An 18,079-nucleotide genomic window follows, 5' to 3' on the forward strand; every position below is an offset into this window, starting at 1 on the left:
GAAATGCAGGGACTATAATGGAGCTAGATTTTTTTTTTTTTTTTTTTTGGAAAAGCATTTGACAAGATCCCATGTCAGAGATCCGTGGATAAAATCAGATTATATGATGTGGAATAGAAAACTAAACTGAAGATCAAGAGAAGAGAACCAGTTTTTTGTTTGTTACCCACAAAAGCTTATGCCCAAATAAATTTGTTAGTCTTTAAGGTGCCACTGGACTCCTTGTTGAGTAATGTATGGTATCTTTCTTGCTTGAGATGCTCAAGTGGGGTACATAAGGAGTCCATTTTAGAAGGCTGTTCCCAACATATAGTAAAATAGGCAATTATGGTTAATAGCACATCTTAATGGCCAGTAAATTTTTAGTCCTCCTGAGAGTGCATGTTAGTCACACTGGTGTCTTCAGTTACTTGCTACAGTAGCCAGAAAAGAAATATCCATATTAATAGATTGCACTCTAAAGTAAATGTTTTAAAATGAGACTTCCAAATTTGCAGTTAATGTTAGGAGTGCTGCAGTTAATAAAAGAACAATGTAGCTGTTCTTTAAAATATTTTGATCATATAGGTGGTAGCACCATTAGATGGTAAATAAATTGGTCACTTGTAAAAATATTAAGTATCGTAGCAAGGGGCTAGACAAAGGCTTAGTCTGTACTTAAAAATTAGAAGAAAAATATCACACCATGAGCACCATAGTTAGCTCAACCTAACCCCCAATGCAGATGCAGCTAGGTCAACAGAAGAATTCTTCTGTTCAACTAGCTACTGCCTCTTGGAAAGGTGGATTAATTATATCAATGGAAAAAACCCTTCCCTCATAGCTGCAGCTGTGCTGCTGAAGTGCTTGTAGTTTAGAGGTAGCCTTAAAATATAAAGGCTGCTAAGAGGTGTACTGACAAAACAGTGGACAATCAATCCTGGACATGCAAGGTGAATCTGAAGTTTCAGTGAGCCCAGATACCTTTCAAGCTATTGCTGTGTAAGAAGTTGATCTCAAGGGATTCCTTCTACTCTTGAAAATAACAGGCAGACTTAGCTTTAATTTCATTCCATGACAAATCTGTTTGTAACCTCTTTTTCCATAGCACTTTGCATCTTTGAGTAGATTTGAGGTCTTGTATTGCTCAAGCTTGTCTGTATTCCTATAGTGTTCGCCTCCAGTCTTTTTACTTCTGTGAGCCAAATAGAGTGTGCACAAGAGCCTATCTCTTGAATCATGTGGGTAGTTTGTCTGAAAATATGCCAAGTAAACTCAGAGGTCAGCCATGAATTCCTAGGAATTCTAAGGGTATGCATTGCAGTAAAAGACCTGTGGCAGCAAGCCTCTGCGTCTGGATCAGCTCTGTGCTACTGTGCTTAAAATAGTAGTGTAGACATTCGGGCTTGGGCTGGAGCCTGAGCTCCAATACCCTCATTTCCTCTCCTTCCCCCCACCCCTCTCCTTCCCCACTGGGTTTTGGAGCCCATCCCCAGCCCAAACATTTACACTGTTGTTTTTACCCGGGTAGTGTGAGCTTGAGTCAGTTGACCGGGGTTTAGAGACTTGCTGCCTTGAGTTTTTGTTTTTGTTTTTTGCAGTTTAGACATACTTTCATAGACCACCATTTCATAGAAAGCAACATGTTCTGGGTTGAAATTATGTTTGTTGCTGTGATCTTTATAACTCAAATACATTTAAAGGTAGTAATTCATCTACTGAAGAAAGTTTTTAACAAAAAAAAAAAAAAAGAAAGAAAAGCTTTCCTAATGGCTTGTCAATGGAATGTACATGATTGCCAAACCTATGTATGTAGGAGGAAATCCTAATAGATTAAGGCCAGAAGAATCTTTTATGATGATCTAGTCTGACCTCCTGAATAACACCAGTGAACCCAAAAAGAAAAGGAGTACTTGTGGCACCTTAGAGACTAACCAATTTATTTGAGCATAAGCTTTTGTGAGCTACAGCATTCCTGACTCAAAATCCTCTGAGCAAGCGAGTTGATCATGTTCCTCTCCCAAAGCTTGTTGCTGAATTAAAATTTGTCTATCTGTCCTAAAGCACTTATAGTGTAAAAGAGTGGTTTTCAAACTTTTTTTCTGGTGACCCAGTTGAAGAAAAGTGTTGATGCCCACGGCCCAACAGAGCTGGGGATGAGGGGTTTAGGGTGTGGGGGGGCCTCTGGGCTTGGGTTGGGGTGCGGGAGGGGGTCAGGGCTTTCAGTTGGGGGTGCAGGCTCTGGGTCGGGGATGAGGGGGGTTCGGGGTGCAGGAAGGGGCAGGGGATCGGGGCATGGGGTTGGGGCGTGGGCTTAACTTGGGTGGCTCCTGGTCAGCGGCGCAGTTGGGGTGCTAAGGCAGGCTTCCTGCCTGTCCTGGCACCGCGGACCGCACTGCACTGTGCTCCGGAAGTGGCCAGCAGCAGGTCTGGCTCCTAGGTGGAGGTGCACAAGCGGCTCCGCGTGGCTCTAGGTCACAGACACCTCGCCCCCTGCCTGCCCCAGCATCCAATGGGAGTGTAGAGCTGGTGCTTGGGGCTGGGCAGCGTGCAGAGCCCCATGGGCACCACGCTCCCCCTACCTAGGAGCTGGACCTGCTCCTGGCCGCTTCTGGGGTTCAGTGCGGTGTCAAAACAGGTAGGGACTAGCCTGCCTTAGCTGGGCAGCACCGCCAACAGGACTTTTAATGGCCTGATTGGCGGTGCTGACCAGAGCCGCCACGACCGAGTGTCTTACAGTACTGGGTTGTGACCCGCAGTTTGAAAACCACTGGTGTAAAAGTCTTATATATAATAGTTTGGTTGCCATTTTGTATCTAGCAGGAGCTGCTTCTTTAGTTGGGAGCAAATACAAATAGCATATCCTCTGCAGCTGGAGAGGTCTAAGAGATACGTTATCCTCTGAATAGACCTTTCCCCTCTTCACATAGAGTAAACAGGATGTTGGACTGCAATGGTAGAGGAATTCAGTATAAATCAAAGGTGATGGTTTATAAGAGAGAGCGTGATTCTAAGTATGGTGCTGTGTGTGCAGTCTAGGTTAAAGATTTGTCGAAGCTGGTAAATGATTCTGAGGGTTTTTAGATCTTGGCAACTAACTAGCTTCCAATAGATAATTGTTACTGATTAAGAGAGTCTAAATGCAAGCTCATTGTTTAGCTGTATAAATTACAGTAATGTGTAGGTCTTTCTGGTGTTTAGTTTTGAAAGAACTTTGTAAACAAGCTTTTGTGGAATGAGTAATAACTATATAGAGACTATATACACTTGAAATCTAGGCCACAGTTTTCAGATATAGTAGCCTAAAGTTAGGCTCCTAAATCCATATGTGGGCACGTATGCTATTTTTTCAAGAGTGCTGAGTATCTAGCAGCCTCCTCTTGGGTGCTCAGTGCTCTTGAAAATGAGGTAGATGCCTTACTATGAATTTAGGAGTCTTACTTTAGGCTACTATTTTTGAAAAATCTTTGCTGTAGTCAACTTTTAAAAAATGAATTAAAAGTAGTTTCAGGTACTAAATTCGCTGCTGAGAGGTTTGCCAACTTCTGCCTTTTTTAAAAAAAGGTAGGAAAACAGCTAAATGTGTATATTCCTGTTACTGCGTGAAGATCCAGGAACAAAAAAGGACGAACTGAGTATACTGAAAGTACGGTCAAATGCACAAAGTAAACAAATAAAATAAACATACAACTTTTTTGCTCTTATAATTTTAGGTGGTGGTTGCATTATTAGTCACTTTTTTTAACCTGATGTTGGAGGTGTCCCTTTAAAACATGTACATGAATACTTATGATTTTATAGCATTTAAATATCTTGTCAAAGATTTAGAGATAAGGTTGTCATGGTTTCATAGCTTTTTTACATTAAAAAACAATAACAAACTATTTACAGTAACTGAGTGTTGAAACTTGTCCTGTGCATTGGTCACAGTTTACCTAGGATGGCTGCTTATTTAGGACTTCCCTGCATTAAAAAATTCCACCGAAACATTTTCATTGGTTTAGCTGCATTGATGACAGCCCTCCCTGTAGGTAAGGTAAGGATGCCAGAAGTTACCATCAGTGCCAAATTAGCTCCTGCAGCTGAACTGAGAGTATCCTCAATGGAGAACTTGTTGGTAAAATTCTGTATCATAAATGTGGCTTTTGATTCACTGTCTCTCAAGGTAAGTAGACAAAGGGGAAGCAAAGTCTCTCAGATTTGAAGGGACAAGCCCAAGGTCACACAGTGCTTCAGTGGCAGAGTGGGTCTTGTTAGGTTTTTAAAAGTTTTATAAACTGTCTGGTCAGGGTGGTAGATGACACTTGCATTCCTAACTACTGAACTATTTACATGCATCTGCTTTTCATTCTTTCTTCCATTTTGAGCCTACAAAAGGTCCTCTGGACAAAGCAGGCTCTTCGGTGTGGGCCTTCTCTTACATTTAAATTAATGTAATTTTCCTTTCCAAATCTCAAGGATTTTTTGAGGTTTTGCAGTAAACTAACTCTGGTAAGAAGAGTTTGCCTAAGATGACTGTAAACACAGAATGAAGCACAATAGTATTGTCGACTCTGAGCATTCAGATATTGTGTCTCGCCCCAACCAATCATGACATTAAAAAAAGGGTTCTTTGTTTTTCAAGCATTTAGTCTTGGGTCTCATTTTCAGTTTTTCCTGCACAACCATGCAGGCTAGCAACTTTCATCTTAAAAAGCTGAGATTCTCATGTAATAGCTTGACTCAAGAATGTGGGGCTTCAAGAAAAACACCTAAAATTGTGAGATTTTGCAACATCCAGAATAAATTTTTCAGATTTGTATTTTGGTACTTGACCACATGCTAAAGTCATAAACAGCCAGTCCAGATAATTTACATGACTTGGCTTATAGTGTTAATCTCATGTGAAAGTAATTTTTAGGTTTTATATAGCACTTCATTGTGTAGTGTTCTGAACATTTAACTCTTCATTCTCTACGTGGCAGAGGCAAGTGTATTCCCCATTTTACAACCACATATGTCTTTAATTCTGAGTACCATCAACTTCTGTCACTCTGGCTTCTGATTAGGAATAGTCTTCCTGAGTCGGAGTAGTTAGTAGTTGATGTGTTTAATCTGCACAGGCAGACCCACTGACTCCATTGAGGCTCCATACAGATACAGGGGTCCGCTCACTCAGAGTGACTTCCTGCATCAGAACTCTAGTTGATAACTGAGAGCTGCACAGTTGTGAAACTTTTGTGATGGACTATAATCAATAATACTGCATTTAACAAAATGTAGCTACGCAATCTGATTTTTTTTTTTTGAGGAACATAATCTCTTGTTTTATTGTAGGCTGAGCTTGTAGTGCCAGCTGTAGTTAAGGTCGCCTAATACTTGCCATTATAAGAACTTGTTTTCAGCTGCTTGTAACTTGTGCAAACTTTAACTGTTCATTCAATTTTTGAAAAATTTCAGCTAGAGCAGTTAATTCATTTCCAAGTGTGAGTTGAGCAAACAATGTGTCTCTCCGTAATATTGGAAAAAATGCTTAAATCCATTTAATTGAGAAGCTCTAGCACTTCTTTGTGTTGGAGTAGACACATAAAATTTGGCAGTGAGATTGTGTGGTGTCAGGGGAGGTGCCTTTTCTTCAAGTGTCCTAAACATATTTACACTCTTGAGTTGCACTGACAGCTTGGACAGTGCAGTGTTCTGGTTATAGTACGGGTTAGAATGTTCACAAACCCCTCCTGCACCCTTAATGTTCTAACACATTCTGAGGGTGTGGCTATAAAAGGGAGCCTGGCTCTGGTTGCTGCCTTGCCTCACTTCCTTCCAACTGCAACGGTGAATGTACACAGACCTCTCCAGATTGCAGGGATCCATCGATATAAAATAATCTTTCCATTCTTAGATTAGTTAGTAGTTAATAGTTTTAGAGTAAGCTCGTTTTAGAAATAGGTTTAGATTAAGTTTCAGTTTAAAGTAAGTTACTTATACAATATCATGGTAGATTTGAAGATCAAGAAACATTGTTTTAAAGGGTGTTTGTCATGCCCGGCTGTCTTCGCCACATCTGATGTGCATGTTCAGTGCTGAAATGCCTAGGAGAAAGGCATTCTTGTTCGTATTGTACTATTTGGGGCCCCCCTCAGCCCCACAGAGCTAGACAAGACTTCAGGCTCTTCTGTTACAAGAAACTTTGTCGGTCAAGCCTCTGGGATCAGATACTTCTAAACAGATATCTGATACCTCACTTTAGGAAGGAATCTGGGGTAACTTAAGACTTTTGATGTAAATCAGTGTGTAAATTTACCAGTATTCTTCCCCAACCATGGGCATGTAAGGGCAAATCTAAATTACATTATTTAGACACAGAGAATGCATTCTGATCTGAACAGAACTAAAGACTTTAGGTCCTCTGCTACATTGTTTATATCATATGTTGGTCAAGGGTCAAGCTGTCTCTGCCCATTCCCTGTCAGTGGGTCAGACAGTATATAGAGGACCGTTATAAAAGTTCTTCACTCTCTCCTCCTGCAGTTCTTAAAGTTCATTCTACCAGTGCAGTTGCTACATCTGTAGCATATGGTAGACATGTTCCCATTATTGAAATATGTAAATATGGAGTTCAGCTCACACTTTCACTAAACAGTGTGCCTTTTTAGATTTGGCAGCCAGATCTGATGCACAGTTTGCCAAAGTGGTGCTTCAGTTGTTTTGTTTAATTAGGACTCAGTGTTCCTACATCCACCTTTTATGTACTCCTTGCCAAACTATCCCAAGAGTAGGAATATTCAGAGGATTCTTGAAGGAAATGGAGGTTACTTGTAACTGTAGTTCTTCGAGATGGACTCTACATACTTCCATTCCCTGCCCACCTTCCCCTCTTCTGTGGAGTCCCAATTAAGGTTATCACTGGATTCTGTAATAGGGATGGAAGAAACTGAGGCCATTTGTGTCACCAAGCCCTTTTGATAGCCATGCCCTAAGAATGGGCTAGATTATTTAGGGAAGTGGGGAGAAGGGCATGTGAGCACTCTAATCGACCCTGATAGCAGAAGTTCCACTAGCCAAGCTGCACCAGTTGGCGCATCCCAAGAGTGTGAACTTGCTGATTGACTAACCTTCATTTACTCTGTGTGGAAAATAGTCAAAACTTGGCCAAGTTGCACATTTTTGAAAAAACTCAGACTTGTAAGTTTGGAAGCTATGTCTTCTGAAGATTCTTTATGCACTAAGCATGCTCCAGCTAAGGGCTGCAGGGACTGAGCAGGACTTTTCTTGCAATTGCTCCTCTTGGTGTCCTGAAATGCTATGGTATCAGGAACTGGGAGTAGGGGGATTCTCTTCCTGGGCACCCGAAGTAGAAGCAGTGAGAGCAGGGAAGCATGGACGGGGGGGTGGGGTGGGGGGGAAAGCCTGTCTTGAATTCAGAGGGATGAGAAATGGGAGGAGTGAGGGAGGAGAAAATGGGATTGTGGGGTGGGAGGTTGCAGGAGCCAGAAAGTGGGGGAGGAAGAAAGAGAGCAGCTGGAAGGGGTTGGATAGGAGCTGAGGAGGACAGGATATAGGTTGCACTTCTTAACTGAGTGTTTGACTCTGCAATTTTAACTCTTTTAACATAGTCTTTTAGGTATAATAGATATTATGTTAACAGTATTATTTCTATGTGACGGTACCCAGGGTCATGAGGCACCTCACCACCATCTGCCCATAGCGTTAGGAAGTGTTGTCTGTACCTTCTGTGGGTCAGCTCCTTGAAATCACCAGCCTCTGGCAATCCAGACCTCTGCAGGCCTTGCTGTGTCTGTACCAGGTAGTTATAGGCATACATCAATTCCTGAGTCTTCTGAGCATTCCCTGTAGTGCCCAGCCCCTTATCCACTGAGCACTCAGAATTACTAGGCCTACTGTTCCCAAAGGAACAGTGAACACCAACTTATACCTTAGAACACAGCTTTGCTAAACACTTAATTTTTTTCACTATAAATGCATCTGTTTACTGTTAAAGAACTGACATTGAAGTGAATAAGAATATTGGAAACAAATGGTTACATATAAAACAATTGTAAAACGCTTTCTAGAGACTAAACATAACTAACAGGTGAATATCTTGTTTAAAGAAGCTAGTCTCACCCAAGATTCTTTCCAGCATTTTCAACTAAGTGTGGTTGAGATCCCTCTTGCATGAAGCAAACTCATTATCCATTTGCTTCCATAGTGAAGGATGCTAGGGTGTCTTCTTTGTCCTCCAAATTACTAGAGCAGACCTTGGGTGTCCAGACAGTGGCGTAACCAGGTGGAGAAAACAGGGGGAGCGGTGATGATAAAGGCACCACCCGCTTGTACTCACCCAGCGGTGCTCCAGCTGTTTGGCGGCGGCTCGGGCGGCGCTCTGGGTCTTCAGCGGCACTGAAGGACCCAATGCCGAAGTGAGTAAAAATTAAAAAAGGCGCCACTTGTGCTCGGTGGGGAAGCGGCCGCTGCCCCGCTCCCGCCCTAGCTACGCTCCAGTGTCCAGGTCAGAATAGGGTTGTCTCCCCTACACTCCCACTGCTTGCTTCCTCCTGTTACTTTCATCTTTTGAATCTTTCACAGTCCTTCAGTTTAGACTGGTGAGAAGAGGCCCTTTGTTTACTTGTAAATTAAGCACTGTATAGTTCAGACTGCTAGATAACAATTTCTCTTCTGACAGAACCTGTATTTCCTCTTTGCTGGAGATCAGTTCCAAAATACAGACCTTAACATAATTTTGTGTGTGCGTGTATGTCTGTCTATAGACACACACACACACACGTAACCCCTTAACAACATGTTTCATGATGATTTTGATGACCAGTGTGTGACAGCAGCTTTTATTTCGGACCTCACATGAGACTTGCCGGTGAACTAGAATGTATATTCCAGACCCAGGAGGTCCCTGTAACATCTAGGTACCCCTCTGTGCCCCTTTCTAGTTGGCGCAAAGAGGTTCCTGGATCATACATGACCAGTGCGTACCATAGTGCTGTCATTTTATGGAATGCTCTGGTGAGAGCACAGATCTGTGCCCAGGAAGTACTAGCATGTCACATAAATGTGGAGAAATACTAACAGCAGAATCTCTTTGGAGCATCAGTGCTAACATGACTTTTCTTTTGTGTGAGGATCTGATCAGATCTAAAACATCTTGCATAGTTGCTTCTTTTTTTGAGTATTTTTATCTCCTTCTTGAATCCACACAGTGTTCATGCGCAAACTAGAGGTGATGAGGGTGGTAGAAATTTGTAAGTTATACAGAGTGATCTTGTTTCTCTGGCAGATTTGATGATACTTTTGTCCATCTTCCAATGTTCTAACGCAATCCAAAGTGTTTCCCAATTAACCAGTAATGACTAGTTGCTCTGCACAGAGTTCTCCAATGTTTTTCATTTAGTCTGAAGCAAACAGATCATGGTTTTGTGCTGTAACTCTCCCATGCTCAAAAATAGTTATTTTTGTCCACAAGGAAAGTTTTAAATCAGCCCCCGTCCCCAGGACATCCCCAGTACTTTAACAAAAAACCCTAACAAACTGGCATCGTGTGCTACTTGCATATATTGGGATTTCACACTGTCCAGAATTAAACTGGGATTGCACACTCGTTATAGGAGACAGATATTTTACTTTAAGATCTGCTTGTTTTTATTTAAATGGAATCTAGGCTTGGAATACTGTTTCACGTTTACAAGAGAATTGAATGTAATACAGAAGAAAATAAGATCCAAAATAAAGCTCAGAAATCTACTGCCCCTGAAAGGCAATACTTGCTAGGTTGCATATTTTATCAACATATGGATTTTTCAAGTAGAACGGTGTCTTTATCAGGGTTTTTTCAGTAGTTATTAATTCAAAGTAGCCCAGCAGGTATTTGTTTTTAATGACATTTCTTTAATATCCTGTCTAGGACTAGCTATTTGTTCTTCCTTGGTATGTTGTATGATTACACATCTTAAATAGGAATAGAATATTCATTCATCAGAGAGACTAATGTCTCTGTAGTTAAGTTTTAAGTGCTATTTTCTTTTCTAAAGAAGAATATCTTGTGCCTTTTGTTGAAAACAAAAAATAAGCCTTTTTAATAGTTTGTTTTTGTCCCCCCCCCCCCCTTTTTACAGCAGAAATGTCAACTTTCTTATAGGAATTATATGAAACCCAACATAGTCATGGTGGATGTAGGAAAGTGGCCAATATTTACCTTGCTTTCACCTCAAGAAATAGCATCTATTAGGAAAGCATGTGTATTTGGCACATCGGCCAATGAAGCTATATACATTACCCATAATGATGAGGTAAGTCTATAAGGAAATGAAATACCTGATCTATTTTGGGATGTAATTCTAACCCCTTTGAAAGCCTGTAAATAAGCAGCCTACAAAAGACACTGTGCATGAATCTGTGTCCCATTCTGTGAATGAATGTGGCGGAAATGAATTGCAAATATTTGAAATCTTGCATGGGGACATAACTGGGAAGAGAGTAAAAGGAGTCACAATAAAACACTCTTAACAAAAATTATTTTCATTACTATTAATGTCCTAGATTAGAAACGATGGAAAAAATAAAAACTTGCTACATAAACTGGGTCTCTTTACATTTCTTTTCACTCGGACAACTGAACTAGACTGGTCAGTTTCACTTCTTGGATCTCTTATGCTAGCACACATTTAAATATAACCGGGCAATTATTATGACAAATGTTAGAAGAACTTACTATCCTTTAGATCGTTATTGGGTATAGCAGCTGTAATAAAAATGAATCTCCAGTCCAGGATATGCCCCTTAGAGGTATCCTTTTAAATTTAAGTAACTTTTTTCTGAATCAAAATAGAATTGTCACAGCTTTTTTATGGAAGAAGTAGTAGTAGTGCATTGCCCTAAATAAGCTTAGGCACCCAAGAGGAGGAGATATTTGGATGCCTGACTTTAAAGCGTACAAAACACAATTAAAAACACTTCCGTAAACATTTAAAGACCTATGATTTCCGTAGAATACTTTCCATTAGGGTTCGTAAACCTTCCTTCTGTGTGTATTAAACAAAAATCTAAATTTGAATCTAGAACTAGCTGTAGAACCCTTTGACCCAGTAAAGTTCTATGGATGAAATCTTTGCCCCGTTGAAGTTGATGGGAAAACTCCCAGTCACTTCACTAGGGTCAGATTTCACCATATATATCTATATCTGTCTATCTCCCTCTCCATAAATATGAATCTAAATAGTTTAAAATGCAAATTGTTTTTTTTTTCCCTTTTTCCCCCCAGGTGTTTGTGTTTGGACTAAACTGTAGTAATTGTTTGGGGACTGGAGATAATCAAAGCACCATAGTACCAAAGAAATTAGAAGCCTTATGTGGAAAGAAGATTAACAGTCTCAGTTATGGAAGTGGACCACATGTTCTACTTAGCACTGAAGGTAGAAAACATTTAGTATGTGAAATAATCAGTTACCTATTCTATAAGGGTTAACCAAGAACAGAAGTGGAGATATGTTGGTAGATTGATACTTGGCCAATGTGCTGGGTTTGTTGCTCTTCGGGGAATTCTGATCCTGGGCCAACAAAGTTCAAAGGCCAGATCTCTCCACTTACAGAGATCATAGCTTTGCTGAAGTCACTTTACACTAGCTGAGGAACTGGTCCAAAGCATACCATGAGGGTGACCTGCTTAGTCTTCTCTCTGGGAAGGAGGAGCTACGTGCATTCCTAATTATCAGAACTTAATGATCAGATAACATTTTCCAAACCTGGTGGCCATCTGAATCAAATAGTATGTTCTAGTTTTTGTGGCCTTCTAACCAGCCAGCTTTTACAAAAGAAAGAACGCAGGTTATTTCTCAACACTGGGTGGGTAGTAAACAGCGGCAAGGAAATGAATGCATTTTACCTTTTGAACATAAAATTGGAAACCAGACTCCAACATGAAGTTGTGAAGTTCATTGGCTGACTAGCAAGGCAGTGCTGATTAAAAGGGTCTGGACTTGATGGCTTCAAACCTTAACATTAGACTTTTCTTTGTTTTTAAATAGTTGTTTTGAGTTAAATTTGTCATAAGAATAGACTGTGCTTGTAGCATGTGACTTCAAGCTTCTGAAATATTATGAATAAAATGACAGACTGCTCACTCTCTTCTCTAAATTGTTTGCCTGGTTCCTTTATTTAATGTTGGATTTTGAGAATATTGAAACACCTTGCTCAGTTGTTTTTTTTTCTGGGAAGGGGGTATTAAAAATAATTTAACATCAAAATTAGTTAATGTGGACTCACTGGACAAAGCCGCCTTTGCCTTGAATGGACAAGAGGCAAGATAGAATCTGTTTAAAGGAAGCCTGGTGAAGGCAGAAAGTCGGAGAAGAGCAAAGAGGTTGCTTGAGAAATTCTCAAGGGTAAAGAATACTGAGCCCAAGGAAGGGAAGGAAACTAAATGGAGTCCAGGAAATGTCCACTCAAAGTTGGCTTCCCTTTATAGAATAGCAAATTCATATAGAAAGCTGGTTTGGTTTGGGGAAAATAGCTTTTGTCTGTATTGTCTGATCAGGCAGCTGACATCAGTTTTAAATAGTTAATGATATTTACTGCCAATTATAGTAGGGTGGTGTGGGGAAGCAAGCATTTTCATTCTGCAATAAGGTTAGTGAAACCATTTAAATCTGTCTGTTAACAATGTCCTCAATTATATTGAGGTGCCACCATTTATCTTTCTCAATTAACCCAGAGCTCATGCTATGGTATAGTCACGAATAGTTAGACTTGAGAAGGAAGGCTAAATACTGTACAAAGAATAAACTGTAGAACAATTACTACACTAGTCTCACTACTTATTCTACTCTCGCTTTCACTTATAGCACTGTCTGTACTCATGCTTTTATAGAAGTTAAAGAAAGAGAAGACCAGTGTTAGAATCAATTAACATCTTCATTAATTCGGAATCGGTGGAGTGATATCACAAACATGCATGTTTTGTGCAGATGGTGAAGTTTATGCTTGGGGACATAATGGATACAGCCAGCTTGGGAATGGAACAACCAATCAGGGCATTACTCCTATTCAAGTCTGTACCAACCTGCTAATTAAGAGGGTGATTGAAGTAGCTTGTGGTTCTCATCATTCTATGGCCCTATCATCTGATGGAGATGTAAGTCTTACATTTTCTTGTTTAACTTTTTCAATAAACTTGGAGTTCCTGAAAGGAATCGGATAGATAGCTTTGGAGATTGAAGTCCTATTCTATCCACAGTACAGGTACAAAATAACCTTACCCGTGCGCTTCAAACCCAACACATCCTCTCTTTAGGGGTGGGAGGGGTAGTTCATTCTCCTGGCCAATTTTAATTCTTCTTCCTACAGTGATTTGAAAATTTAGGCCAGTGAGTATTCTTGTGGGTTTTTTGTGCATCAGACACCTATCAGTAAGACTGAAACTAGAAAGAACACTGCACCTAAAAAGCAATGTAATTTTGAAAGACTTTCTTTTCACTAGCATTCCCTATCTGTATAATAGAGAATTGTACCAGAAATGGTAGAATCTTTCAAAAGATACAAATTTAAGGTTGCCCTCTGTGTACGCTGTTGTAGCACTTAAGATGTGTGCCTTGGGCAGGTGGGTCAGTCTGCGGTGTCTTTAGTGTTTTGGTTCTCTTTAATACTGCATCTGATTTCTGCATTATTCATTATTGTGGAAGTATTCTGCTCTGTCCACCTTCACATACATTTAGAGGGATTGGGCATAGTTGGCTTTGTATCTAAATTCTGCTTTGTGCTATATATGTTGAAGAAAATATATCCCTGCAGAAATGAGTGGAGTCAGGCTTGGTTTGTCCATGTGTAGTTACCTGGAAAGTGTAAATCACAAATTTCTTTAAATACTACTGTCTAGTCAATGTTTCCTTTTTAATGAGTGGTCAATGTTTCCTTTTTAATTAGTGTAAAAATTGGTATTTTTAGACTGAGTAATCAGCCTGATCTAATGCTGTTTTAGGGCTTCATCTGAATTGTTTGATTCTAAAATCAGCTTAAAATAGTTAAGACGAGGAATTCAAAATAGCCATAATTCTGTCTATGTATTGGGCCCCCAGAACTATAGTATCTGAGTACCTCCATATCCTATTCTAATATGAAATCATACTACTGCCATTATGACACACAGTAGCATATCAATATCTGTAATGAGGGGGATGGAAGGCAGATTCAGAAGCTAATTTTTTGTTGATAATGTGCTGCTTTTGAGAGGAGCTTGTGCTTAGGAAAGATCTTAAAATCATAGAATATCAGGGTTGAAAGGGACCTCAGGAGGTCATCTAGTCCAACCCTCTGCTCAAACCAGGACTGATCCCCAGTTAAATCATCCTAGCCAGAGCTTTGTCAAGCCTGACCTGAAAAACTTCTAAATCTTGAGATTTTTCACTTCTTTGCCTTGCATAGGGTATGAAACTTGGAAGTGTAGTGCACCTAGTTAGGCAGCAGTGCTATGGTCCAAACAAGATAAGATGAGAAATAGTAGGAGGGATGTTCTACAGGTGCGAAGAATGAGACCTGAAATGCATATTTTGAACATAATGTATATTTAAACTGTACTTAATTACAGTGTTAACCTCCTGGAATTTAGACATTTAGTTTGATCTATAGTCTGCTGCATTCTTAGTGGTTGACTGAGGCTTTATTGTCAAGATATATAACCCTGATTATACAAAACGTAAGGGAATGTGGAATAATATTTACATATGGAATATGGAATAATATTTACAGAAAGAATTGGCTGCAAAAGTAAATGACTTTAATCTCTGGAATTTCAGAAGGTCTTTGAAGTGTCACATGACTGTTCATGTGACGTTAAATGATGAGCTCTAGAGTAGATGAAGAAAGGTAAGTGAAGGGCAAACAGACCACCAGCAATTGCCAAACTGGGAGAACTGTTGAACAGATGAATAGAGACAGCTAGTTCATTCCATGGTTTAAAGAGCAGAAGCTGTAATCACAGATGGCTGTCTTATATAATGAGAATATATATATATTATAACAGTGGCTTAAATTTCACATTACTATGGTGGTTTGCTAAAAGGTGGGGAGAAAATTATGCTTAAGTTCACTCACAATTTAACCTCTAGGAACCTTTAAATTTAGAGTCTCACTTTTCCATTATAATTCTGAAAAATAAAGCTGGTAAATAGTCTTCTTTGAAAACATCTTCATTATACCTTAACACATAGAGGATGTTAGTTATACAAAGGATACATTTAATACAGTAGAATCTCAGAGTTACGAACACCAGAGTTGTGAACTGACTGGCCAACCACATACCTCATTTGGAATTGGAAGTGTGCAATCAGGCAGCAGCAAAGACCAAAAAAAAGCAAATACAGTACTGTATTAAACATAAACTAGTAGAAAAATAAAGGGAAAGTTTTTAAACAGAATTTTTTGAGAAGGTAAGGAAACTGTTTTTGTGCTTGTTTCATGTAAATTAGAATCCTAGAAAATTAGGGTTGGAAGAGACCTCAGGAGGTCATCTAGTCCAACTCTCTGCACAAAGCAGGACCAACACCAACCAAATCATCCCAGCCACGGCTTTGTCAAGCCGGGCCTTAAAAACCTCTAAGACCATTGCTCCTTATTCTGTCATCTGCCACCACTGAGAACAGCTGAGCTCTACCCTCTTTGGAACCCCGCCCCACCCACCAGTTGAAGGCTGCTATCAAATTCCCCCCCTCGCTCTTCTCTTTTGCAGACTAAACAAGCCCAGTTCTCTCAGCCTCTCTTCGTAAGTCATGTGCCCCAACCCCCTGATCATTTTAGTTGCCCTCCGCTGGACTCTCCCTCCAGTTTGTCCACATTCTTTCTGTAGTGGGGGGCCCAAAACTGACACAATACTCCAGATGTGGCCTCACCAGAGCCAAATAGAGGGAAATAATCACTTCCCTCGATCTGCTGGCAATGCTTCTACTAATGCAGCCCAATATGCCGTTATCCTCTTGGCAACAAGGGCACACTGCTGACTCATATCCAGCTTCTCATCCACTGTAATCCCCAGGTCCTTTTCTGCAGAACAGCTGCTTAGCCAGTCAGTCCCTAGCCTGTAGCGGTGCATGGGATTCTTCTGTCCTAAGTGCAGGACTCTACACTTGTCCTTGTTGAACCTCATTAGATTTCTTTTGGCCCAATCCTCCAGTTTGTCTAGGTCACTCTGGACCCTATCCCTATCCTCCAGCAGATCTACCTCTCCCCCAAACTTAGTGTCGTCCGCGAACTTGCTGAGGGTGCAATCTGTCGCATCATCCAGATCATTAATAAAGATATTGAACAAAACCAGACGCAGGACTGACCCTTGGGGGCACTCTGCTTGATACCGGCTGCCAACTAGACATCGAGCTGTTGATCACTACCCTTTGAGCCACCAGTTTAGCCAGCTTTCTATCCAATTAAATTAAGATGGTTAAGGGCAGCATTTTTCTTCTGTATAGTAAAGTTTTAAAGCTGTATTGAGTCAAAGTTCGGTTGTAAATCTTAGAAAGAATAACCATAATGTTTTGTTCAGATGTTTGTAACCATAACGTTACAAATGTTTCAGAGTTATGAGCAACCTCCATTCCCTAGGTGTTTGTAACTCTGAGGTTCTACTGTACCATTTTCCCCCCCCCTCCCCTCCAACCCTCCATATATTTAGCAGGTGTTTAGTTTTAGATTAATTAGAATAGTTGTTAAAAGCAAAGGATGTGATATAGTTATGGACAAAGAACCTCATGCTTTTTATTTTTTTTCACGGTGGTAATGTTATAATGTGTGTGGCTGATGCTTTTGCACAAAGTTTTTCTCCATTTATCTTCTATCCATAGATATTAAAGTAAAGCGATCAATTAACACCAAAAAGGATACATAGAATTTATGCAAAGGCAACCTCGGTCTTGCAGTTGCAATCAGCAGCATGTCTGGTAACATCTTTTTCATAAGGGTAAATTTAAAGCAGGACAAAACACTGGACAGTAAACAGTAGGAAATATTCCTACATTTGCCTCTGGGGATGGACTAGATAACCAAATATGAAATAACATGACTTTAGAGGAGGAGAAAAAGTCTCCTGAGGGAGTATATATTTCATGATCTTTTAGGGTTTTATGAACACAGACAACATCTTGCTTGCTTAATTTTAGATATTTTCAGTAGCAACAAATTCTTGTACAAAACTACCACCAAAACCAGTACTTCCCTTAATGCAATTTTTATCAAGTAACATTGCTGTTGAAACTTGTACAATCAACCAGAACTTCCCCATTCACAAGCTCCAGTGGCAGGTTGGGGGAAATAAGGAACCCCAAGGACACTCTAGATCCTTATCCACCTGAAACAGACTGCTAAGTGAGAAGGGGGGAGTTCTGTAAAGCTGGAAAAGAAAATGACATCCGTCACTGCATTCCCCGTTACGCTTAACTGTCTTGAAATGTATTGGAAGAGGTGTGTTCAAATTCATCCCCTCAAAGTTGTGTATGTCCTTCTGCCACCTTTATATTTTACACTGGAAATATGTCCCATATTTTTGACAAAATTTGGATGCTCCTGTTTTGGAATAAGTAATTGAAAAAAGTGCCATGTTTATACTTACAGTACCAGATCTAGCTCATAATCTTTAAATTAAAAGAAAAAGTCAGTGATTTGGTTTTAGCTAGGGTTGGACAAGTCATATTTCTTCAGAAGAACCTAGTCGCGAAACTAAACATTTTAGCTCTAAACTATTCAGATATGTATCTCTCTCTTTTCATGGGCAGGTATATGCGTGGGGCTATAACAACTGTGGTCAGGTTGGATCTGGATCTACAGCAAATCAGCCAACTCCTCGCAAAGTCTCAAATTGTTTACAGACTAAAATGGTGGTCAGTATTGCTTGTGGTCAGACCTCCTCTATGGCTGTAATAGACAATGGTGAGGTAAGCTTTCTCCACTAACCTCATAATATAATACATTTGTTGTCCGATTATGACTGCATAGAGATGAGAAATGCTGACATGGAGAACACTTCAGTTACGGAATATACATCAGTAACTACTGTGGAATTTTATGGTCCACAAGAAATACCTTGGTGTAACTGTTCAATGGTCACAGCTTGAGCATGAACAGTAGGAAGTATCTG

General features: G+C 40.1%; 1 protein-coding gene across 8 annotated transcripts in view; it reads left to right on the forward strand.

The window, feature by feature from the left end:
* The window catches only part of RCBTB1 (RCC1 and BTB domain containing protein 1), a 49,609-nt gene that overhangs the window by 9,034 nt on the left and 22,496 nt on the right, over positions 1-18,079 (forward strand). For 2 of the 8 annotated variants that reach the window (XM_048849601.2, XM_048849611.2), the window contains exons 2-5: positions 10,083-10,256; positions 11,228-11,378; positions 12,930-13,096; positions 17,718-17,876. In XM_048849601.2, the coding sequence (XP_048705558.1) occupies positions 10,083-10,256; positions 11,228-11,378; positions 12,930-13,096; positions 17,718-17,876 (651 nt within the window). Of the gene's footprint in view, positions 1-8,209; positions 8,379-10,082; positions 10,257-11,227; positions 11,379-12,929; positions 13,097-17,717; positions 17,877-18,079 lie in introns of those variants that run through there. The other 6 variants (XM_048849620.2, XM_075128400.1, XM_075128399.1 and 3 more) reach the window with 4 other exon arrangements.

The sequence above is a fragment of the Caretta caretta genome, chromosome 1, assembly GCF_965140235.1.
Source record: "Caretta caretta isolate rCarCar2 chromosome 1, rCarCar1.hap1, whole genome shotgun sequence".
NCBI lineage: Eukaryota > Metazoa > Chordata > Testudines > Cheloniidae > Caretta > Caretta caretta.